Source organism: Coturnix japonica, chromosome 2, assembly GCF_054131305.1.
Source record: "Coturnix japonica strain WE chromosome 2, WE-NBRP24, whole genome shotgun sequence".
NCBI lineage: Eukaryota > Metazoa > Chordata > Aves > Galliformes > Phasianidae > Coturnix > Coturnix japonica.
The window spans coordinates 130,437,758-130,464,114 of NC_140664.1; the positions used below are offsets into that span (position 1 = coordinate 130,437,758).

Sequence of the window (26,357 nt, forward strand, 5' to 3'; positions counted from 1 at the left end):
CATTATGGAAAAGGACCGAGATGTGGTTAGATCCTTGTACAGACTGAAGCATCGTTTTCTGATCATTTTCAATAAAAATTAATTCAAGTTACTGTTTGTTGTTGGTTGTATCAGTGATTCTCATGGTGAACCAGCAAGGCCACCAGTGAGGAGAAAATATTCCTTCAGAACAATTTCAGTGGTTCAGAATTTAGGTACATGTACTTGAAAGAATGTAAAGGCTTGAGAGTGAGTGAAATTATGCAGTACTGTGGTGAAATTGCGCAGTGCTGTAGTGTGGAGACAGAACAGATGAATGAAGATACTTTATTTGAATTAAGAAAATGAATTATTAATCGCAATCTGAGTAAAGGAACATTTATGGATTCACTCTGCCTTTTATCTCCCAATGAGATTTTACTTCAAGTATGCTTTCTAGCCAAGCAGGCCCTTCTCCATGGGATCACAGCAGACTTGATGTATGTGATATCCCGGAGATTTAAGAGAGGAGCTGTTTCTCAGTTTGATGTCTGCATCACAGAGATGCACAACGTAGTGCTGACTTTTCTAAGAGATGCCTTCTGACACTGCAGTGTAATTAAGACTCATGGAAGTCAATGTGGCATATTTTTTATTGGTCTTTATTCAACATAAAAATTCTTGATTCCCCAAAAGTAAATTCTTATATCCCCCCAATAAACAGGCATTAAATAGTTCAGAAATAATCACAGACTGTTTTTGCATTGTACTTTAATAGAAAAATTGAACATGGCTTTGTTGAATCCAATTTCACTTTTTAATCATCCCTTTGAGCTTAGTTATTAATCATTTAATTAATTTTTAACAGATCTTTTCTACCAGCAGCTCTAAGTGCAAGAAGCCGGTTTTACTTCTGGCTCTATAGTTACACAGTATGTAACTGCTTTTAAAAGTTTAAAAGAAGGCAAAAAATTAAAGGCAAAAGAATAAATTTTACTTTTTTAGGGTCTCTTGTTTTTCTTTTTTTCTTTTTGGTGGGATTTGTTTGTATGTTTGTTGTTGTGTTTTGTTCTCCCTCTGTGACTTACAAGTCCCAATGTTCTGATTTATGAGATCTAAGCTATACACATATACTGGGTTTGTTTACCCAGGTTGTTCTGTGGAAGAGAGAGGTCTGGGTGGTGTGTTATACCACTGTTACATATTCACATTTGTTTTCCTATTGTTTGTCTGAATTGTTCTATGTAAGTAACTCACTTCACTCTTTTAGGGAGGCTGTGAAGGAGAATTAGTTTCTGGAAGTGTCTGTATAACAATGCTGCAGTTATACCACTGCTGTCTTTGAAGGAGCCTTCAAAAAATACCTGTGCTATAAAAAAGAAAATTGTAAGGCAAAGAGATGAATGCAAAGTTTAACATACTGGATGTTTGGAACTAGTATAAGGAGATGCTGCAGGTATATATTATGTCTGAATTATTTTCACTTTTTGGCCAGAACAGATTGCTACCTAGGCCTGGTTTGGTGCAGTTACTGCTTATTTCCTGGCCTTTAGTAGCTGAAAATGCCTCGCTATTAAACTTCTGGAATTCAATCAGAATGAGCTTTATTCATTTATTTATTACTAATGCAGGAGTGGACCAGGCATTACCACAAGAACGTCGAACTCCGGTTACTCCGTCCTCTTCCTCCCGATATCACCGTCGCAGGTCCTCAGGGTCACGGGATGAGCGCTACAGATCGGGTGAGTAGAACTGAAGGGCAGAGACTTGTTGTGAAAGGTAGAAGTCACTGTTTTTGTTCCCTACTCTGTTTAAAAGAATTCTGTTGTAAACTCTTGTAAATATCTATACATGAAAAGTACTCATCGTACAAATGAAGGGACACTTTCCAAGCACAGAAGGATGGATTTACAAAGCCAAAGCATATTTTTGCCTGACAAACAGCAATTTGAAGAGAACAAGAAGGGTTTCTAGGGGCCTGTAAGGAGCAGAAGGAAGACTGGGGAGCATGTGGACTCACTGCTGAATGGAGCAGGACAGTGAGTAACAAAAGAACATTGAAGACAATGCAAGACATGTAATGTCTTTTTTTTTAGCCTTATTCTCTTATTGGTGAGATTTGCTTTCAGGGATCCAAGGCCCCAGAGACTAGCAGGAAAGTCCTAAGCAATGCTCTGTGAAAAGGGATCAGGGCAGGGAATATTCAAACAAATTGATCATGTACAAGGTTATGGGACATGACAGGATGCACCCAGAAGTGTTGAGGAGTTGACCAAGGTCATTATGAGGCCTCTATTGAGTCTTTGAAAGCAAGCCTCTGCCCATTCTCTGGAATAGCAAGTAGGAGAATCTGGAGAACTACAGGCAAGTCAGCTTTTCATCAGTCTCAGAGAAGATGACAGAACAAATAATAATGGAAAACATTTTGAAGTATATGAAAGACAGGAAAGTGATTAGAAATAGTTGTCATGGACTTATGAAGTCCCCTTATTATGTTGGTCAATCCATGATCACCAACCTATTAGAGCTTTCTCCAATAAAATGACTACTTTGGAGGTTGAGGAAAGAGCAGTAGATGTTGCCTGCCTGGACTTAGTAAGGCTTTTGACAGTATCTCCCCTAGAATCCTCCCTGATAAACTGGTCAAGTATGGACTAAGGAAGTGAACAGCGAGGTAGATTTCCTGTGAATGAGGTCAAAGTCTCTTTGCAGTGTCCCTCCAGTATAATACAGAGTGAAAGAAGAGATTGTTATATAAAAATATAAAAATGGGCTCTGAAACTTCTTTAATCTTTTAAGGCATAATGTGCTTGTGCTACACCTTAATTGACTGAGAGGTTAGACAGGTCAGCTGTTGTTTAAACTGCTACAGAGACTGTTGCAGTACAGGTGCCCTTCTCAGATGGTAGCCAGACAGCAGGGACACATTTTCTGCCACTGCCTCTCTTTCAGTTGTGGAATAACAGAGCAATGGACAGCAGCACTCGTCTGCCACTGTGGCATAGGGATCCTAGTGACCTGTGAATTAAAAGCTGGAGAACGGTAGTTGAGGAGGTCATGGAGGAGCCATCTCTGGAAGTTCTGGGTTGTGTTTGAGCAGGGGGACATCACTTGCTGGACACAGTCAGACTCATTGTGCTGACACAACTGGAAAGCAATGGAGAAGTCCTTATTAAACCTCTTATAAGATATCACTAGTTCATTTCATTAGTCAGAAAGCTTGCTAGTCTGACTTAGAGGAAAACTGAATGATAAATGTTGGATAAGAAACTTCATCTGTGTCCAGACTACTCTGATAAATCTGGAAACTCCCTTCTCCCCTTGGAAACCTTGAGTTCACACTGTAGATGCTGCCAGTTTTTCTTTGATTAATGGCTGTGTGATGTGCGTAATAGTTCCTTGATGTATAAACTAGAAGCTTCTCCTACATTATGCTAAAAACTGTCAACGCAGTGCTTTTAAACAGATGCAAATATTATTCTTGGAATTGTCTAGTTCATGAACCCATGTCCTCAAAGCTCCAAGCAAAGATGAGTTTCAGAGGAGATCTGTTAAAAAAATATCTGTGTTTGTGCATGGAAAGGATCTGCTTGAGGTATGTTTACCATTTGCAAACTAAGATTGTGAGTCAGTCTGGGGATGGGCAGGAGGAGCCGCGGTGCACATCCCTGTGTGCCTCTTCTGATACCCAGCGAAGCATGTTTTTGAATTCCTACACTGATATTGCTATAGAACATGATTCCTCAGTATGCCACCAAGCTCTCCTTCAAATTGCTTCAACAGCTACCAAGGCTTCATTCACTCAAGAAAGCTGTACACAGCAAATGTCAACACAAGTAAATGTAAACTTCCATCTCAATGTAAAGAAGTTATCAATTCATCCATCACCTGTATGATTAGTCTTTGAAGAGCTTGACTAAGATAGAATGCAGTGTTCCTATTCTGGATTATGCTATCCACTTCTATACATTGCCCCGATACCAGAAGTCCATTTCTTTTTTGGTTTTGTGGCTCTCTTATTGCAAATTATGAAATGGTAAGTCAGATTTCTTTCTGGTTATCTTGTCTTCAGATTTAGATTTGCTTCAGTTAGAAGCCTCTGTTGAGCTTGTTGTTTTGCTGTGCTTAATACTTCAGCATCTGTGCTCTGATCAGATTCTGATTATTCAATTCTAGCCGTTACTGGTTTCAGTACTTGTTATCATATTTGACACATCTTCTTGGAAAGAGCCCAAAACAAAATGAATGTACAGTCTTTAACAAATAAGTAATTCACTTCTAGGAAAACATTTCCCTTCCTTACTTTTATTTTATTTTAAGTTGTTTGTTGGTTTTTCTTGGCACAATGTATTTCAGTTAACAATGAAAACAAATCCTGTCCTGAAACTCTGATCAAAGTCCTTTTCTGTCTCTTCTTAATATTTTCCTAATTGGAAATCTGACGTCCTGAAAATCATCCAACTCTCCTTCCATGCCTTCGCTTTTTACATAAATTTAGATGCCAGCAAAGATTATTTAATGAACTCTCTTTGGAGACTCAAAATCATTGCTGCCACTAATACCTCCTTTAACTCGTTCTCTCTTATTATGGAAAAGATCAGGCTGTGACATTTTCTCTTTTCAGTCCTTTCTATTATTGTTATTTCATTAACAGAATTTTTTAGCACTATAATTTTGAAAAACTGATTTCTCTGATTTTTTGTATTCTAAATAAATCTGACTCTGAGCTTACGAAAGTTATTTCTTCAGTAAGCGATCACAGTGCGTTCTGTGTTTTAATATGGTTTTATTTTTGAATTCTGCCAATTAGACCATTGGAAATGTGGTCTAATCCCTTAAAACAGGAAAGTTTTTAAATTCCCTGACTACATTTTATATGGAAGTGTTGCTGAAATCATTAAGTTCCATGACATTATCAACTTTGATGGTTTGTCAGATGTCTAAAGAATTAGATCATGCCATAAGTTAAGTAATTTAATCAATTCAGGCTTGAAATATTTATGCAAGTATAGCAGCTAGTTTAGCTGATGTTAATTCAAAAAGATTTGGGTTATTTTTAACTATTAAATATAAAAATTCTCTCACTATTTACCACCTCAGAAGCAGTATTTGAAAAGGTTTGCCAAATGTAGATCATGGCAGTCTTTGTCTCCTAGCAGCTGCTGTTCCTTAGCCTGTGCCTATACTATAGCGTTATGTGGGGGCTCAAGTTGGCACTGAAGCCAAATGTTTTCATAGGCTGGATCACTAATTTCTGGCAAGAGATCTTTCTGGCCAGTGACTTTTCGGGCAAGAAAAGCCAGTGAGAGGAGGACTGACTTGCACTTGACTTTGGCCTCTTCGCAGAATAGATGTCAGCATTTGGCCCGATCTGGCTCAAGTTACATGACTCTGCAAAATCAGGCACAGATTTAGAAATAGCAGGGAAATAGAATAGTTCCGTTGAAAGCGCCCACCAAAGATATTCGAGTCCAACTGCCTGACCTCTTCGGGGATAAAATTTAAAACATATTAATAGGGGCATTGCCCAAATGCCTCTTGAATGCTGGCAGGCACAGGGCACCAAACGCTTTGTTAGGAAGCATGTTCCAGTGTCTGGCCAACCTAATGGAAAAATAAATTCATCCTGATGTACGAATCTCCCCTGCACAGCCTTGTGCCATCCCCATATGTGATATCATGGGTTTTCAGGGAGAGGAGACCGGCACATCTCCATACGGAGAGTATAAAGTCAATAGGGGTCATGTAGATGTAGCCACAGGCAGACATACAGCTTCATTTCCTTAATGTGGTTTAAAAAGTAGGTTTCTCAACTGCTTTTGGAAGCTGCACATCCATGGATTTGGTATAGTGCATTGAGATAAGGACATATGAATTATGCAGTGACGTAAGCAAGTTGGGAACCTGAATGGCTTAACTTTCATGGTCTTATCATATTATCTAAATGCACTGCGTACAACTCAGTAGTTAACTGAAATTTATGGAGCATGTTGACACTATGTGTCTTCCTTACAGTCACTAGAGACCTGCTTGTTCCCTGTTCCTTCAGTGAAGTCCCTTAGAGGAGAAATTGAAGCTCCTGCCACCATTATTTAAAATACCATGGTATGAGCCATCGTGGTTTTGGAGGGAAGGTCGCGCTGATTTGGTGCTTAAAATGGTCATCTGTCAGCTATCCCCAGAGTGGCCCCGCTGCTTGAGTTTGACCCAGCTTTACTGCTGTCTGAAGCAGAGCTGGGCTCTACTGCCACATAAAGGCTGCAGCTCAGTACAGCAGCAGCTGCATTATGTGCTACCCCATGGGCAAAATGGGCATATCCTCTTAATTGGAAAAGCTTTTCTTGATCACAGTGAATCTCCATCAGATTGGTGTTGTTCAGCCAGCCCTGGCTGTTCAGAGCACAACTCTTTCAGAGACCTTCTGAATTTATTTAAGTCCACTCCAGGGAACAAGGATGTTACCGACCCTTAGCTGGGTGTTCAGTACTTGGAGAAATGAAAAGTTCATACCAACTTCATCTTTCCAAAGGGATCTCCCTGTTACCTTTACATTAGGCCGGAGCGAAAAGCCTTAATTCTCTGTCCCAGTGCTGAAAGCCGGGCACCTTCTTGAATGCTGGAACCTGCCTTATACAGTTTCTACAGTTGTTGCTTTTCAGTTAAAAATCAAACAAATAATTATGACATAAGCACACAAAATCTATGCACCCATAAAAATTTGAAACAAAAACGATCCATCATTAAATGATAGGAAATGTTATGTAATATGTTCAGATTAGCACATATTCACACATATGAGGTGGTGTCTCTTGATTCTGATTTCTGCTGTAGAATTCTACTCTGATGAGATGGGAGTATGAGAGATGCATTGGGCCAGATTTGTTAAGACTCTTGTTTCTCAAGAGGTCTCCAAGAGGCCTTGAAGATGTCCAGCATTCTGCATTGCCTGGAATAACTGTAGTGCTTAAGAGAAATGAGACCAGTGAGCTCTGAGAACTGATGTTTGCAGATGTCAGAAGTGGTGTGAGAAGAAGCAGCGTAGCTGAAATTGCACCGCTTGCGTCTCCAGGGTTCACATAATCCTGGACTGAAGACCAGCAAATGAGAGCACATGTGCTACGTGGATCACATGGACAGATTTTAAAGGCATACACTGGATGAGCATAGGGTTGAGAGCTGAGAAATAGAGCGTTGTGAGAAAGACAATATGTGGAATCAGCACCTCTCAGCTGGTGTCCTAGAGGAAAGGCACTGCTGGTGACTGGTGGTTGTGGCACCCTGACCCTTGTGAGTGAGGATCTCCCTTCATGCACTCACTCATCATGATTCTTTTCCCATTCACTCAACCTCTGAAGACAAGAAAGAAAAATACAGTCTGGTGCACCATTCTTGGAGGGTTGCCAGTCCCTGCCCCAGAGATTCCACCACTGCAGAGAACAGTTCATTTTCCAAGCTCACTCAGCATTTCTTTTAAAAGGCATCTTAATATAGGAGATTTTTGGAAATATTGCCAAAACAAATGCATCCTAACTACAACTCTGTCCCAGTTCACATTCCTGAGCCACCTTTCCCACACTGCAGTTCAACAGGGAAAAGACTGAGCAGCTTATACTGAGCATGAGATCATTAAACTTCAACACAAATCATTCCAAGATAGGGTTGAGGGGCATTTGAAATAAGGGAGCAAGCAATGAAACTACACTCCCTGTAGGCTCCAGTCCTAGAAGAGGGGTTGGCAGCAGACCCAAGGTAGCTGAGCTGCTCTGCTCTGTGTGCTTCAGTACACACCTGACCATGAGGTAAGTGTGTGCATGAGCTGCAACAAAGGTTGTTGACTTTTTTGTATGTTTACAACTTATGGAAGTTCTAAAACATATGGGTAGTTGATATTTTGCATTTTTGGTAGGGTGCTTGAGGTCTCATTCTGTGTTCTTTCTAGTGGAAAGGAAAAAGTTAAAATAGAAGACAAAACTAAATTACTCTATATGAGAATATAGGGCGTGTAGGGCATGGTAGAAAAAAGAACAGAACAGGAAGATAAAAGGAATTATTTTTATTGAACCACTGCCATTTAACAATACTCCAGAGAATAAGGAGGGAGAAAAAGATGATGAATGTACTATGTGTCAAGGCAGAACTTAATGTATATATTAAGGCTGTTCAGCATAGAATGAAAAATGTATTAACCCTTCAGGTGAGTAAGAGATACTGGAAAAAGTTAATCTTTACTGTAGGAAAACTTAATCAGAAATTAATTTGTCTCCTGTTTGATTTAGCTTGCTATTAAACTTAATTTCAACCTACCACTCAACCAGGGGAAAAACAGGTTGAAAGCAAACTTTGGCAAGGATGTAATTCATATGGCCATGTCCTTGCTTTTGACCCAGCAGAAAAATTTGTAAGGATAATTGCAGAACTCCTGAGGAAAATTACTCAAGGATCTCCAGAGAGAAATGAATAGAAAGTTGATTTACTTCAGATCACATAATAAAGGGGCCTGAGCTGAAGTCACTATACAAAGCTGACTTCCAGATTGCATTACAAATGCGATAATAAATACATGGAGGGATGGAAATTATTAGTGGGCGGTTTGCATGTTTTTTTATTTCACTTACGATTAGAGTTAATATAATTTTCAATCTCAGAGTTTGGAGGAAAAAAACAGTTTTCAATCAACTCTTTTATAATACCTGAAGGCTCCAAAGTCAAACGAAAACTGTGCCCTGCAGCAAAACTAGCAGTGGAGTCATTAAGAGTTCAGTCTTCAGTTTTGTATCCTCTGTTTGTGTCAGATAACCTCTGTATTTTACCATCTGTCCGTGCAGCTTTCCCAGCTGTATGCTCAGCTTTTCTCTTCCACCCAGAATTATGGACTAACACAACTACCATCCAAACTGTGAAATGATAGCCATTCTTCTTCTTCGCAATTAACCCTCCTGAGCACATGAAAACTTATGTTTCTAGTTTCTTCATATGTGCATATGTGCTGCAGCTATAGGATCCAAATTAGTGGCACATCCCTTTGCCCAGCCCAAAGTTGCCTGCACCGGTGAAGTTTGTTTGCTGTAGCACCCTTGAAGAGCCAGGCCTTTATTGTGGTACATTTGTGGCAGTGCAGGTGCTTTCTAGAAAGCTGATATTTCACTGTCAAAAATGGTGTAGGTCAACAGAATTTGGCCCAAATTCATGAGAAGTCAGCAGAACTTCCCTTTGCATATCCATGTATCCCACAATCGCAGTAAAAATTAAGACCCAGTATTAACACAGTTTAAATATCCCAAAGGCTGAAACTTCCTGAAATTCTCTGAAATGAAAGCAACAGTTTGTTTCTGTCAGTATCCTCCACAGCCCTCATATAAATGAGTGTCTTATTAGAGCAGATGTTCCTGCGTTCAGTTGGGTATTCACTGTGTGTGAATGCCATATATGAGAATTAATGGCACACCTGCTTGCAGCTGGAGAGAAATGAGGTGACACACTTTTCAGGCTGTGTGCTTTCCTATCTTAATGCCTCGAGATACTGTGAAAGTATTCTGACACCATTTCATTATAGCATCACCTGTAGCGAAGATCCTTCGTTATAGAAACTCACTGTCATGTTCCAAGGAGTGAGATGATTTGGCAAGGACTGATCTGTGTTGGATGAAGTCAGCAATTGTTGTGAAACTTCTTGCCCTTTGTATGCCTAAAAATGCAGCCAGTGCTGTCAGCTCAGGACAGTCAAAAAACAAAGCCTAACTGTAATCTGTTCTGATGATACAACATTCAAAGTCTCACCCTGTTTAGTATGTCCTGATTGCATTTCCAACAGTTGTAGCTTCCAAATCATATCTGCTCAGAGTATTTACAGGCCACGTATTAGGAAATGAATTCTCAGTGTATCCCTTCGTTTCCATGGCAGCTACAACAAAGGTCTGATTAAACTCACAAGAGACTTCCATGCTTTCAAATACTAGTTTCCTGTAAGGCAGCAATTGCCAACCTTTCGTCTGTGTAATTACTTCGCTTACTGTTGCTATACTTAGTATTGCCTTATCTAGAGCTTTCAGCCTTTGATGGTGAGTGTCCGTGGCCTTTGGGAGGCTGATTTCTTATTGTCTCAATTGCCTTCCTGTAGTAACTCAGAAGCTGTTGTGCTTCTTCTGCTGCAGTATGTTTGGGGAAGCATAGCTAGCCTTGCTCCTCTTGCCTCCTGCAAGCTGCCTCTCTGCCTGTTCTTACAGCTGATGCAGCCCCAGGTGTTGGCCTCCCTGAAGCAGAGGCTTATTTGTATTTTCACTCATTTGTTCAATGTCTTACTTTAGGGCTGATCTTTTGCTGCAGTATAAATAAGACATAAATATGTGTGTTTTATGTACATAAATAACCTCTTATTAAAAATCATTTGGCATTCTAAACTCATTAGCACAGAGCATCAGCCTTCTTTATCTTAATGATGTGTCATTGCGTAAACGAGGCACCCTCAGCAAGTATGCAATGACAAATGACACCAAGTGATGCAGCTGACACACTAGAGGGAATGGATGTCATCCTGAGTGACCTCAGGCTTGAGAGGTGGGCCCATGCCAGCTTCACAAAGTTCAACAAGGCCAAGTGCAAGGTCCTGCACATGGGTAGGAGCAGTCCCAAGCATGGATACAGGTTGGATGGAGAATTACTTGAGAGCAGCCCTGAGGAGAAGGATTTGGGGTTCAGTGGGCTGGTCCTGTTCCCAGTCATACCATTCCCTTAGCAGGAATTGGCTATGAAAGGAAAGGAAGACAAGACAAAAGTAGCTTAAGGGGGAGGATTTGCATGAGACAAAAGGGACAACAAGATGAAAGGAATGAATTCAGATCACATTTAGATATGTCTCTCAGCAGTTTTATTCCCTCAGGGGTAAGTTCTATGAAGGGTGAGATAGAAGTGTAATTGCTATAGATCTGGAAAACCATGGAATTCAGTTAGAATATCCTGCATCTGTACAGCAAAAATTAGGCAACAGCTTGTTTTCCCGTATTTGTATTTCTTAAACACCCGGTAATTGAGTGCCAAAAATGCCATTTTTTTTTTTGCATAGCAGAAAAGAAAGCAAAGTATCATAAAGAGTGCCATTATTTAGTGATGGTGAGGAACAGTTTAATAATGTGGGAATGTTTTAAAAGAGCTGATGCTTACCATGGGAGGTGCACGCTGTGTTGTGATCCCTGCATAATGGCTGCCTGGATCTGTGACCTGTGAGGCAGTATCACTTTGCTTACAGTATGGTGAGCGTTTGACCTGCCTGTGGAGCAAATGCAGCTGAGGTTCAGAGCATTCAGAGGCCCTACATCTGGCCCAAGTAAGGAATGAGATGTCCCTGTTGGAGCGTAAGGTCAGGGTGATGCTCCCTGCCAGGCAAGGATGCACGCTTTAGAAGTGTGCTTTTCTAGCAGCTGTGGAAAACAAAAGGAGAGAATAAAGAAATACCAATACATATTTAAATGCAAGAGACAAGAGGCTTGTGGGAGTTTGCTAGGAATTACCAGGCAGTCTGTAAGAAATAATTGTTGGGTTGAATAGTGAACACCAGGTATGCTGCAGCAGCACAAAGTAGGCAATTAGTTCTCCCAAACATGCCTCCTTGTTCTGTTTAGTGTTTGGTTGAGAACAAACTCACAAATTGAATTCAACATATGGTTGGTCAACCTGAAACAATGGAGAAAATCGGTAGATAAAGGACTGAATGGTGGTTCCTACTGCTGTAGATGGCGATGGTGATACTTTTTATTCAGTGCTTTAGGTTTTCTCTCGAGTCTTTCTTCTCAGGTGGGAACAGTAAAGATTTTGTTAGCTATAGGAGTGCTTTGAAGGGTCAGACCTGGAGTCATTTCATCGGCTCTAACAGCATAGTTAGAATGTCACAGACTTCTACATAAAAGAACATTTCACCTAAAAGCAATTGCTTTCCATATAGACCTGAGGCTTTTCACAGGGCTTGAGTGCAACTGCATCAAGGTATATCTGTGCTTGAAACTCTATTAGAAGTTCATAAAGGGTGAGATATTGTAGCACACCACCCTGTGAGGAAACTGTGTGACTTCTACAGGCAAAATCTTCATACTTATGGGGTCTTCTTTTTCAGGAAAAATAGCAAGAGATCCATATTTTAAAGCACTCTCAATCATGATTTGGTGAATTCAGTTAAACTGAGTGAGCCAGGGTAGACTGAGATGTCAGTTCAGATGCTTTTGTCACACCTGCAAGACAAGGGGCATTACCCTGTTGGTTTGAAATGTTCACTGTAGACGCTGTGTCTGATATGTGGAGAATACAGACTGCTTTGTGCTGATGGGATTTGGTGGGATAAGCAGTTTCCTGCCTCATGGGAACCTGGTTATGGCTTCTCACCCTCATTATACTTTTCCCCAGTGTGTTTCAGAACTATTCCTCCCTTTAATGTACAAGGAACTTCCAATTACTGTTCTGTAAATTCCCTTTGCAAGTCTCCTTGTGTTTTCTTAGTAGCTGCTAGGATTGTGGGCAAGCACTGGGAACAAAGAGAACACCTACAGTATGTTGGGTACTGTGGCCAATCTTTCACCCAGCTAAAGGCAAAGAGCTGCCACACTCTTGCTCAGATTGATAAAAAACAAAACACCATAGTCACCTGTTGGTGAGAAATGTATGTTTCAATTTAGATTTAAATACGTGCTTTATTAATCTATGGAACAAGAATGTTAGATATGTTTTGTTTAATATTCATTGCGATGCAGCAGCAAAGTTGGCTTGTTGATCAGGAGTGCAAACAAAAGACGTAGATAAAAGCAAAGCATGTATATGAAAAGTGCTTCCCTGTAGCTGATACTGGTGGGAACAGACCTTCCCTAAATCTTGGCTCATGTCTGGCCTAAATTCTAGTCATCAACCCTTGGTTACAGGGTCGAATAACACATCTGTGTTGGAACCAGTGTCTTACTCTCAACTGTAATTGTAAGTACCAGTCTGGCTCTCTATCTCACTGCTTTCTGTGGGGACTTTGGAACTAAGTCTCTGGGTGTGAATCGGTTCAGTTCTGTTTGTTAGTGACTCCAACTTCATACAAGACTGTCAAAACAGGTTGCAAAGCACCATTAGAACCCGTCAGTAGTTTTTCATTCAAAAAGAAGACCATGTAATGTATTATCTTCTTCCCCCTACCTTATCTTTAGCCTGTTCTTATGTACTTAGATGCACTTTACTTCACCAAAAGAATTTTTATTCCTGGGATTGAACAACATCAGAAGAGTTTTCACCCAAGTTGGACCATTTCTGCTGCCTTTTCTCCTCTCTCATCAGAAGTCTGGCTGGTAGTTCCTCTACCATCTCTGATCTATCTGTTCTTAGGCTTTTCTGGACATGGCTACATGTCTCCTGTCCTCTGTTTGTAACCTCCTGGCTCTGAGCAATCAGAAGAGCCAACCTTGCAGACTGAGCTAGGAGCAGGTGTGAGTATTCCTTCTCCTCAGCTTCCCTATTGCTTAGTCAGAGTTGCTTATCTTTTCCATTGTTTTAGCTTTCCTGCTTTTCATTTCTTTTTTATCAGCCCCGTTTGATTTATTCCACAGCAACACATTACAAATAAACACATCGGGCATGTGCTTTATTAAGAAAACAATTCAATTCCTGGACTCCCGTGGATTTGTTTGAAAATCAAAACCCAGCAAAGTGTGTTTTAATTATGCTGAGGGGTTTGCCTTTGTGCATCAAAGAAGCATTAAAAAGAAATGCAAGAATGTGAAGAAGTTAGGATTCACCATCCAGCTGTCACTAACCTCCTGCTTTGGAACAGGGACTTCACAGGAGAGAAACGTTTCTGTTGTGATGTTAGAGTTGCCATCTTCCCCTGTCTCAGTCTGTCAGCCTGGTGGCTCTTCTGTTGTTGTTTGGGTATGCTTTTCCAGCTCCTCTCGCTTGTCTTGCTTTGATATACTCATTCTCTTTGCAGCTTAAAACAAACACAAAGAACAGCTCACAGAAGCAGCTGATAAAGTTCTTTTTCTTAGATTTACTCTTCCCTGCAGGCTGGTACTGAGAGGTGCTTAAGCTCTGGCAAAAGGTAGGGAACACTATTACAGATGAGCCATTGTGGCTTAGCAGCAGTATGTGTCATCTAATGCTTCCAGTCATCCTTCTCAGTCTGTGTACAGCAGGACACTTACACTGAGTGGTCCAATTAAAGCTCTTTAAGTAATGTTGGTACACATTATACTGTCCTTTTGTATGTTGCTTTTCTTAGGGAATGCTGCCCAGCCAGAGCTTCCACCAGTAGGAAATAGATTGTGTGCTGCCCACCCAGAAGCAAAGGCAGCAGAGGTGGGGTCGCTCAGGATTAAACCCACATCACTATGCTCTTATTTCACCACTGGATGTAACCAGGTTGTGCTCACAACTGTTGCTGCAATTTTTACAGCTATAAGCAATAGGTGAAAGGAAATCATCTGATGTTTTTCCAGTCATGTGCCAGATGGTCCCTGCGTGCAAGTTGCTTAACCACAAGTGACTATTATTGTGTACCATGTGTTTTGCTTAGTCTTTTTGTGCACATCTTTCCAAAGACCATAGAAATACATAAGCAGGGCAAGATATTAAAGTCAGGCTTTTTTCAGTGTATACTTGCAGTAGTTAATAGATTTGCACCAAACAGCATAATTATCAAAATATGTTATTGGCATATTTTACACATAGTGAATGGCTTTTTTCTAACATGGAGAAGCAGACCGCTGCATGTAGGTATGAAGCATCATTGTTGCTGAAGTACCAACTTCCTTTAAAACACTGTTAAGCAGAGGTGTGCTCTATGGAAACATGGTTTCTACTGTTCAAACAGTGCAAGTGTTCTGGGAGAATGGTACAGCTCAAAGCTCATGTTTGCTGGTGCAGCGCTCATCACTTTTACCTTCTCTTTCTACCATGAGGGATACTGGTGCAGGCCTTTTTAGATCCCATGTGTTCCTGGGCATTCATCATCTCATAGGTGCTGTCAATGTCAACCTCACTGGACTACAAACCAACCTGTGTGCAGATGCACTGAATGCATATACAGCTTCTCTTTTCTGTTTGAACACTAACTTGATTCTCTCTTTCCTTCCAGATGTCCACACAGAAGCAGTTCAGGCAGCCCTTGCTAAACATAAAGAAAGGAAAATGGCAGTCCCCATGCCCTCAAAACGACGTTCATTGGTGGTGCAAACATCAATGGATGCCTATACACCTCCAGGTGAACATTTTTGTTTGTGTATTTTATGAAACATTTTTAGACACTTCTTTTTGTTGCTATGAACTAATAACGTATTTGTGTAGATAGCAATAGAAATGTTGTCCAGAACACAGTGAGCATTACATTGAGATGTATTTGAAGGGGAGAAGAGGAAAAGTCAGCAGGGGCACTTTCTATAACTGCTTTGCCCTTGGTGTTACCTGAAGTAACATTACTCCTTTTGAACTTATGAGACACTATGGCAGACTTGTAACGTAATACATGTTTAATTTATCTTTCACGTTTCTGGCTCATTCCTTAGCAGGTACCTTTACAATGTGTTGTACCACCTCTCTTTGAATTTACTACATTGCCAGAATCAGCTGGGACTCAATTTCTTATTGATGGGTGGGCGTTTTACAGACTCTGGAGTGTGCTTGGGGAAGTATTCTGTGTTGTTAATACGCAATTGGAGATCTGCAGAAGAACTCAAATTGCATGATAAAGGAAGAAACCTTATTTTCAAAGGATAATACAGGAGTCATGGTGTTAGTGTGGGTGCACAGCTCACAATTGGCTTTAATTTCAGGATTTTCAGTATTACAGTCTTTTCTTACTGTGTTTGCCTGCCTTCACAAGTTTCTTTTCATGGCAGTTTTCTTTGTGATGTGAATGTGCCTTATTTCTAGTCCAAACGAATAAAAGTGGGGTAAGTAACAGGCTATTTTTAATTATTAGATACTTCTTCTGGATCAGAAGATGAAGGCTCTGTCCAAGGCGACTCCCAGGGAACTCCTACCTCGAGTCAGGGGAGTATTAACATGGAACATTGGATCAGTCAAGCGATCCATGGCTCTACCACATCAACCACTTCCTCCTCCTCAACACAAAGTGGAGGCAGTGGTGCTGCACACAGACTAGCTGATGTTATGGCTCAAACACATATAGGTTAGTATACCAACATTTTCAGTATCTTCAGTTTAATGTGAATGTTGTCCCTTACAGACAGCTGATGCTGCCATTTGAAGCCTTACAAAAGCCTTTCCTATGCTTTTTCTTCTTTCCCTTTTTTTTTCTTTTTTTCCATTTATGTTTGTTATATGGAGATCTATTCCTATGTTCTTAACTTTGGAAAGAAAGCAATTAAGATTTAGGGGTAAATTTCTAGTATGGCATATAGCGTGGTTCAGTTACTGGCTCCCAAATATCTTAAATGTGGATTCATGTGAATTTTGTTACTTAGCACTAAAGAAAGGAAAATTAGCTCATGAAGCATTTGGGATTTCTGGTACACAAGATTCTCATACATCTTCAGTAGTTCAGTTACATAGCTTGGGTGATTTTTGGTAATTCTCTGTTAAGAATAGATCTTGTTAATGAAATCTGGAATACTCGGGCTGAAATATCCAACTATTAGAACTCTTGAGAAAGACTGTTATATACCTTTAGAAAAGGGAACCGGTATTATTATTGATAGCTTGTTTGTATCCTTTGGAAAGATTCTATGAAGTTAAGACTTTCTTTCCATTATGGGCCTTAAGTTCATGGACATTAACTGTTTCTGGATATTGAGTTATTGCCTTTAGTCTTCATTTGAACAAGGTGGTATTAGACGAGCCACGTGGAGAGCAAGGCTTGCTCTCCCTTCATTCTCCAGTAACTGCTGTTAATCACGTGAAGCATCTGCTTTGGGTGCGTTCTTGCTGTGGCTGTTTGTTGGTCTCTCTCACTACAAAGCTGGTCAACTTTGCATTGGAACAGATCAAGCAACCTGGGTACCATTCTGTTGCACATACTAAATGCACTTTTTAATTTGAGTGTTCCTCATCAGATCATTCCTCTTCTAGTATATTGAATGAGATACGTGAAAACACCTGAAGTGTTCCTGATTTGATATGCTGAAACAGTAGTCCATATCCCTTTTTTTTTTTATTTCTTGGTCAGTATAACTAGTTGTAACACCTGTATTTGCAGATGAGTAATCCTCTCACCATGGTGTGGAATTGCTGAGTTGCAGACAGAGGAAGAAATTGTATTGTATTCTTGAATTCATGCTAAATGAATAGCTTAGAACCTTGTTACAGAAATACGTGCACTCCTGGACACATTAATCATTGCATTTGGTTATTTTCTCTGACTTCATCTTAAAATGCTAAAGGAAATTATAGTGTACAGAATTAAATTTATCCAAACTCTTAAAAGGTTACATTACTCACACACCAGGTCTTAATATGTCTTTAAATATAGCTTCTTTATAGTGTGACATTTCAGTAATTTTAAATCCAGCACAGTGAGTCTTCTCTCATAAGCACTGAGTCTGTGGTAAATAATACAGCGTTTTTAGAGCTAAATTAAGTTACCAGGATTTTGTGGAAGAGGTAAAATACTACTTTTACTTTTTTTTTTTCTTTTCTGTTGACTGGAAACATCTCTCAATTGAAGGAAATATATGTATGTATACTTTTATTCTAACAACAAGATACCTTAAATGGCATTGCTAGCAGGACAGTGGTTGTAATGTATGAATGTAAAGGTCATTTGGCTACAAAATATAACTGATATTTGCTAATAGCTTCAGACTGTGATCTTAAGGTTACTGTCAGTCTTTGTTGCTAAAATTGTTGGAAAAAGTAACAGAAGCTTCACAGATGATAATTAGGGTATATTCCCATGGCTTGATGTCTTTTTAGTCTGGGGAGTTGTTCTCCAGAGACAGATCAGCCTACACAAGAGAAAATGTCTGTAAATGTGTAAAAATACATGGCCATGCTCTCAAGATGCTATTTTTGATAGGTACAAATTTAAGGGACTGTAGGAAAGCCCTTTAATGGTAACCAGAAAAAGCCCTCAATTGTGATATCCATTAGGGTTTTTCCTATGGAATGCACTGCATAATGAAAAGAAGCTTTTTCTAGTGTAAGAGCCGTGATGCAGTCCTGAGAAGAGGTTTGATGCAAAGCTCTGACTATGATGTAATCAAAGTTCATCCTTATGGATCATTTAGATAATTTGCATAAGCTATGATATGTGTTCTATGTTATACTGTTCGTTTAATTATTGGCTTCTACTACTCTGTTGTGGTCAAAGGTCCAACATAGGATGAATTCCCTTTAAATACTTATCCTCACCTTTGAGATACTCAGGTTTCTGTACTTGGCTAAGGGGAGAATATCTAGTTTGGCATAGATTTCAAAATTGTGTCGGGTAACTCTTGAACGTGGAGTGTTTGCAGTAAAAAATATTTAATCCTCATTACATCTTTTGAGTCAGTGCTTCATGTGTTTATAAGGGCTGTAAAATTTCCTTTTTCTGGATTTTTTGAACCTAATAAAAATCAAGGTCAGAAAACACATCCCAGAGCTCAGAATGTCCATGTGGTGATAAGCACACAGTGCTTACTTGTGATTATAAATTTATATAGATGAGAGTGTTGAATATCTCGAAACTTTTGATCTTTTTACGTACTCTTAATGTTTCCTTTATATGTTTCTGTTTGAAAATCAAAGACCTCAATTCAAGTTAAAAGCTATATAAGTTTCTGTTAAAACCAATATAAAAACGTGTGCCATAAGGCATGAAAGATAGATCTTTGGCAACCCTAAAATCCTTATGTGATCTGAGGAGGAGTATCAACTTATCAAAAGGCTAGTTTAAAATAGCCTCTGTCACCTGGATGTTATTAACACAGGCAAAAGTCAGCTGGTGTATCGTACAGTATGATGGTAAAAGTATAGCACTGTTGGGGTCCTGGAGACTCCAAATTTGTGGTGCTTTCTGTGCTTCCAAAGTTCCAGTGGAAAGTATTCCTCTACCTCTCTGCTTCTCCTTCATCACGGGACTCAGTCAACATTCACCCTCTGTCCCTATGACTGTGCTCTGAATTATTGCTTCTTTCTCATTTTCAAATGGGTTGGATTGCATGACTCCAGTGGCAGAAATGAAGAGTCTTAACTGGAAACAGCTGTTCGGTCTGTGATCTTCTACTGCAAGAATATTGGAGTAGATGGGGAGAGGAGGTGCAAGAACGTATGTATTTGATGGAGAAAATTCTTTGAAGTCATGCAGCTGTCACGGTTTCTACTTTTTCATCAACAGAAATATCAGGGTGATTATTCTTAACTAAACCTCAAACATTACATCTAGTTACCTGACATAAGACCAAGCATTTTTTATCCAGATTGTGTCCATAACCTAAGCCCACATTGACTGTTCTACACCAAAAGAATACATTTCACATCAAGTAATAATTAACATTTTCTTTAGAAGTCATTCAGACCAAATTTTTGTCTGTGTGATTTTCATTGCTCCAAGCCTGATTCTGAGAGGGGAACTGATTGAAGATTTATAAATCTAATGGATGAAACCTACAGCTGTAGATATTGCCATGATAAGGCATCTGCTTAGCAGATCCCATACAGAAAGAGGACAAGACAGGCCTTATTATTCCTCTTCTGTAAGATAAGGATTCTTCTCAATAGAAATGTAAATAGCAGATGTATGGGCTGTGCTAAAACCCAGTTCTTTGGCCAGCCAGTGGTGACCACATAGGGAATTGAACTCATTTGGGGTGCTTTCAGGTGCTAGTGGTGCTTCTTCCAAAGTAAGCCTTTTTACAAAAGAATGGGATGCTTCTTTCTCATTTTATTTCCCCCTCCTAGTGCCATGTGTTACAAAGAAATATTTAATCTCATTTGTATAGATCTGAAGGGAAAGCATCTCTGCTCTGTGTTGCTATAGGTCACGTGTCTTCTCTCCTGTGCATTAAAGAAATCTTATTAATGTTAAAACCTGAAAGGAGATACTTTAGCACAAATCCAGTTTGCCTTGTAAACTCTTGAAGATGGAAATGCATTGCTGGAGAGATGTAAACAATTATAGCTAATAAAAAATGGTTTCTCATGTTTCTAATAGCTGACTAAGTACAATGCTTTTGTTAGTCGTGTTCCTCTCTCCATTTTGCATACCAAAACTGCATTATAAGTAGAAGATAAAAAGATAAACATCAGCATTTTTTAATTGACTTATTTATTGGGTAATTCAATAGCGATCTATAAAACGCTGCCACTTAGCAAGAAAGGGCAAAAATTGTGCTGAGTCTGAAACACTTGATAAATGACAAGACATCTAAAATGAAGGCATTATTCAAATAATTACCAGTATAAGCCTCATGGTCCAAGCTATTGTACTTCAGTTGGTCACTTATAACATCATATAAAGTCATTCTTTCAGTAAAATGCTGAGTGGAAGTGATCAGAATCAAAAGGCTCAGTTGGACCTATGTGGGTTGCAAAGTATTTGTGGGCAGCACCATAAACATCCCATATTTTCTTCAGCCACTTACAGCACTGTCTTTGATATTCATGAATATAAACATTAAATAACAACTTTAGACATTAATATCATTTCAGATTTTTTTTTGTGATGATTGTCAAATTCTGCCTTCATATTTGACCTATGCAAGATAGACATCTAATATAGCATCTGTATACTGTATTTATAGCCATGAAGACTGTTTTTCTCTGCTGATGGTGCATGAATTTATGATTGAATGCACAAGAATTACAATGACCCAAAGTTCAAGACCCATGGAAAGGCTTGAAAGTAACATTTCAGATAAAACTTCTTTGTTATGGAAGTTGGTGTTACAGTGGATTTATGACATGATAATGCTTATAGAAGATGGATACTAAAAAATGCATCTTGAATGTAATATTTGCACAAGATTGTATTTTTTTTCCAGAGTTTTTGTATCTTAAAGACTCATTCCCTATTTTAAAATGGAGAACATTTCACTTCATTGGCAGCAATATAAAGACTTATCTTGTTTTGTATCTCAGAGGCTGCTGGGGATCATTTATGTCAATAAAGAGAGAAGTTGTTTGCTCATGGTATTTATCTCCATCTACCCAACGCTGATAAAAACATGGAAAAAATTATTAGACAAAGGGTAAAAATAGCACACAATACGTAGATAATAGACACCGAGACCTGAAAACATGCGAAAACAAACTGTGATTGCATGCTGAGCTATCAGGCTATGAAAGAGAAAGATTAGCTCTGTGGAATTGTTTAGGAGTGCTGGAATGAGTCAGATCAAATTGTGTTTGCCTTCTGGAAGGCAAGTCTTTGTTGTGCGGAAGAATTGAAATAGCTGTGTCTAAAAATAGTAGACAAGCAAGTGTCCGTGCAGAATGCAAAGTTCATCTTTCTTTCCACTTTATTTCTTTCCCCCAGATTCCAGCCCTGCTGTGGTTGTGTTGGCTTTTTGTTTTTCTCTTAACAAACCAGTGATTTCCTTTCTCAAATAAAACTGACAAATTCAAACAACATAGGCTCTAAAAGCAGTGAGCATTGGCACTTGCAATTGACTGACAATGTGCCAATTGTTTTTATTTTGAAAAACGAATGCGGTAACCTGTGAGGAGTGTGTTCTTCTGGGTCTTTTTCTATTGGAAGCTGTGCACAAAATTTAACTTAGTATAAAATTAAATGTCGGTGTAGAATCAACAACTTAATTATATATTTGTTTTTAGCTTATTGCTTGTGTGCTTGTAGGTATGTGGCCCTTGTTTAAATCAAAGGAAACACGATGTATTAAAATTATGGTGTACTTTATAGTTGAAAGCATCCATTTTGTGCATTAACTTCAGTGCCTGTTTGAATGCTGAAAATCAGAAATATCAAATGCTCTTTCCTCTCCCTTTTGTTTTGTGCCCTTCAACACAAGAGGTACCGTGCTTAAACCTTTTAACTTGTTTTTCACAGAAAATCATTCTGCCCCTCCAGATGTTACCACTTACACTTCAGAACACTCTATACAAGTAGAAAGACCACAAGGATCAACGGCACGGGTGGCACCAAAGTATGGAAATGCTGAACTTATGGAAACCGGTGATGGTATGTCATACAATGAAATTGCTTTCTTTTTGCGTACCGTAATCGTCAAAAGTTGATGTATATGTCTGCTCTTTGTTTCTTCTGGATAATTGTGACATAAAGACACGTGAGAATCTACAGCATCTTTGGAGTCCTAAAATAAACTGATATACACGAAGCTGACATGGAGACATATTTCTTAATCAGCAGGGCTGATTCCCTGTAGAAACTGCTTAGCAAATGAAAGCAGCAGATCTCTCCGGATCTGCTTTTCTGCTCTTATCATGATGTGTGGGTACAGCTGGGCTGATTTTTAAAGGGCCAAGAATATGACATAATAGGATTGCTACGTCTTAAAAAGTGTTGTATTTGAAGTTCCATTTCCTGAGGGTTTTTTTTTTGTTTGTTTGTTTGTTTTTGAAAAACAGTTATTTGTAAACCCTTTCTTATTTATTGCTCCTCTTTTCTAAAACATATTAAACCATATCTCAGCAAAGTGTGGAACTGTTGACCAAGTGTATTACATCTAAACATAGCAGCTCCAGCTATAAAAACCACTTGGTAGAAAAGTGATAGCCAGCCTTACAGAAGGGTGGGAAGTTGAAATTTCTGCAATGCAGTGATGGAAAGCTTTTAGTTCAGGGTCAGGTGATATGAATGTTACAGAGGTTTTGCACTCTACCAGGGAAGGGGAATGGGGGAGATGGCTGGTGGGATTATGTTTTACAAGTGCCTATTGCCCCATGCTGCTGTTCATAATTCTGTTTCTCAAAGTGATTCATGGACAAGCATGCTGCCCTTGGAATTGGCTTTAGGGACTTTTGGGGAATACAAGGTCGTGTTGAAGTAATACAAAGATGTCGGTCATATTGAAGATGGATATTGGACAGATGCCCACTATGGTGTAAAGAGCAAGCAAGAATAATGATGGGGCAGAGCCTATGATCCACACTCCTTGCAGAGCTGCTGTCTGCTGAAGTACTCTTGTCAGTCAGTGTTGGTGTAACCAGTAACCATGGGCAGAGCCAATGCCCATCTTCATACCTTCTGGAAGAGTTCTCTGAAGTTACCAACATTGTCTGTACGGAGTGGTTTTTTTGCTGTTCTTCTCTCTCCAGCTCTGTGTGCTTTTCCCCTCTAACTTTGCAAGCTCACTCTGACGTTACTGTATTGGTCTTATTTACACTAGACATCATTGTTCCTTTATGCTGAAATGATCTTAATGTCTTAATGATGAATACTTAACTTGAGTTGCAGTCATGAGATGGCATGAAACTGTAGTTGTGGCCTTGCAGTCCTTGCCCTTTTCTTACCGCTCTTAACGTCTGGTGGTGTTCAGCTTAGCGGTTGACTGATGTCTCCATTGATCCCTGTCCTGCAGGAGTACCAGTGAGCAGCAGAGTGTCAGCAAAGATTCAGCAGCTGGTCAATACACTAAAACGGCCCAAACGACCACCATTACGAGAATTCTTTGTAGATGACTTTGAGGAATTGTTAGAAGGTAAAATGACTGTTTTTCAAAAGGTTTGGGGATCTCTTATTAAAACTCTGTGAAATGTTTGTCTTGCACATTGGCTTCCTAGAAAGCTAAGTAAGTAAACGCTCCCTGTACCAAAAAGTGTTGATCTTCAGTGGGATCTGCTTGTAGTGAGCTCGGATTTAGTGTAATAGAATCAAAAGTCTCTGTTGTTTGCTCATGGTTCTGTTTGCAATGTAACTGCAGAAGGGAGCAGGGGAAAGCTTTGCTCTGAGAGTGTTTGGCTTTGTATTATGGCCATTTCTTTTGAACATGAGAAAACCTGTCAGTGCAGGAGCATGTGAAATGTTTTACATATCCTTAATGTAACAAAGGAGCATCAGAAAAATGAGCTAACTATAAGATAGAAACAAGGATAAAGTCAATAAATGGAAATTTGTTTTTAAGGAGGCCAATGCTTTGAGAATTAAGATTTGTCGGGATCTGGTGATTTAAATATCCTTTGTAGCAGGTTATCAGAATGTTCTAACAAAGCCTGACTTAAATCAATGTGTTACTGATGACTTACCAGAGTACAATTTTTCAGTAGTTCTACAGTGCGTTTTATTATTGAGTTTATGACAGGCAAAAGTATTCTCGGTTTCTCTTTAGGAGTAAAGAAGGATTGAGGAATATACGCATGCTGCCTCAGCAGTTTCATTCCCTGCTTGTAGAGCTACTGTAAAGAAATCACATGTGTTCCTAAGGTGTATCTGTTGCTTGATCTCTATTGAAGTTAAATGTTATTCTATTTTATTTCTCTGTTATTTCTCAAGACCTTCTAATGTCATTATGTTCAGGAAATTTTGCAATGGTAACTTATTCTCTTGGTTACACAGGTGTACACAAGGTATAGAATGTACATGGTAACTGTGTATCTTTTCATAATCATAAGTTCAACAGCCAGATCCAAACCAGCCAAAGCCAGAAGGAGCTCAGATGTTGGCTATGCGTGGGGAACAATTAGGTGTGGTTACAAATTGGCCACCTTCTCTGGAAGCAGCTTTGCAGCGATGGGGGACCATCTCACCAAAAGCTCCTTGCCTAACCACTATGGATACCAATGGAAAACCACTGTATATTCTCACTTACGGTGAGCATTCTTTGAATTCCTTGTGTTTTTACATATAGTGCATTGTCTGTATGTTTGGTAAATATGTAAATGTATAGTGGAAAAAGCACTCAAATTATGAACCTTTTCCATATCTGAGTAGGGTAAAAAAGAGTTCTTAAGCCGTCAGTGTCTGAGTTTCTGAGATGTTATATTATGAAGTATACAAAGAGGGGCTGATACATCCATAGAGTCATAGATTGGAAATTAAAACCACCTTTTAAATAGAAATGTGTACTAGGGCAGATTTTTCTGAAGATTAAGGTCTAAATCCATCGCCCTTGGATATTTTCATGTTTTGTTCTGGAAAATCAGAACCTGGTATAAAACATTAGCCAGCTTCCTAAAGAAGTTAAAATAGGATTTTTTTTCCTGTGTTCTACAGGTATTACAGTAAATGTAATATGAATTATTCCTCCTGGTACATAGTTGTACAGGTACATAGTTGTACAGTTGTACAAACATACTTCTTCGCAATAAATTTGCCAAGACCTATTTCAGTGTGATCTTTGATATGTTGGTGTATTTCAGTGTGTTCTTCATGACTATCATTTGTACCAAGAAAGGCCAAATGGAAATAATCATAGGGTTATCTTTGTCAAATAATAGCTGCTAATTTTGAGAAGTTAAAGATACTTTTGGGATAGTCAGAAGGATTATTATGAATAACCATGAAACTTTGAGAGCAAGTCAGAACATTTCTCTGTGTTATTGGTGTGGATATAAAAATGATTTTGCTTTTTTGTTATTTCTGTCTTCTCAGGGAACTAGAAAATATATTAATAATAAATATTCCAAGCAGAGAATATTTCTACATACTGTGACATAGAGGTATTGTTCAGAGCTGAATGTGCCTTCCCATTCAGGATTTAGATTGAGTGATGGTCCTTGGCTGAAAAGAAGTTTGGGACTTTAAATACAGTTAGAGGCTTTTAAAGCATACCAGAACTTTAGGAACTGAAGGTCATGCATGAAACATTTTCCCTTAGGTACCTCAAAGTTAAGAAGTTACCTCAATTAGGGAGCACACGATTCGCCACTGATCAATGTTTTTTTTCCTTAAGGGCATTTACTTGGAAATAGAAAAGAACTTCTAAGTTTGCAATTATATCTTTGCAGAAGAGCTATTCATATCATCTACTGAATGCTTTAAGGAAGTTTGACAGGACTGGAAATTACGATGTTAGTGAGAATTAGACTGTTTCTGAATATGGGATTCTGTCCAGAGTCAGAGCATATGTCCTACTTCTGCTGAAGGGCAGGAAGCTGAACAGATCAGCCTGAAGAGCTCCTGCAAAGGGCTCATGAAATCTCCTGGTTCCTTCCCTTTTCCTAAGCAATCTCTTCCTGAGCACCTCTTCTAAGTTGTCCTAATACTCAGAAAAAATTTTACTAAAGCTTTTTTTTTTTTCATTTCTATCATTTCTATCATTTTTTCTGTTCCCTTTTAGTAAGTTCACAAGGTTTTTTAAAAAAAGTCTTTTTTTAATAGAGAAAAGAAATGACAAATCAGAGTTCATAGAAGATGGAGTGAATTCTCTGCTAGCTGGATTTCAAGCTTTCCTTTTCCTTTTGGCATAACACACCGTGATTTTTTTCACTAATTTTCTTAATTTACAACTGCCTTTGTAAGATAATTATTATTACAGATTGTCATTTCATTTGTGCCTTTGTGAATGATTTTGCTGTCCTAGTGCCAC

The 26,357-nt window shown here is 39.1% G+C and overlaps 1 protein-coding gene across 6 annotated transcripts in view; it reads left to right on the forward strand.

Moving 5' to 3' along the window:
* DIP2C (DIP2 acetate--CoA ligase C (putative)) overlaps nt 1-26,357 on the forward strand; it is a 255,689-nt gene that overhangs the window by 141,156 nt on the left and 88,176 nt on the right. For 4 of the 6 annotated variants that reach the window (XM_015853069.3, XM_015853075.3, XM_015853073.3 and 1 more), the window contains 6 exons: nt 1,590-1,700; nt 15,050-15,175; nt 15,893-16,102; nt 21,920-22,051; nt 23,412-23,531; nt 24,442-24,639. In XM_015853069.3, the coding sequence (XP_015708555.1) occupies nt 1,590-1,700; nt 15,050-15,175; nt 15,893-16,102; nt 21,920-22,051; nt 23,412-23,531; nt 24,442-24,639 (897 nt within the window). The remainder of the gene's footprint in view (nt 1-1,589; nt 1,701-15,049; nt 15,176-15,892; nt 16,103-21,919; nt 22,052-23,411; nt 23,532-24,441; nt 24,640-26,357) is intronic. The other 2 variants (XM_015853072.3, XM_085538942.1) reach the window with 1 other exon arrangement.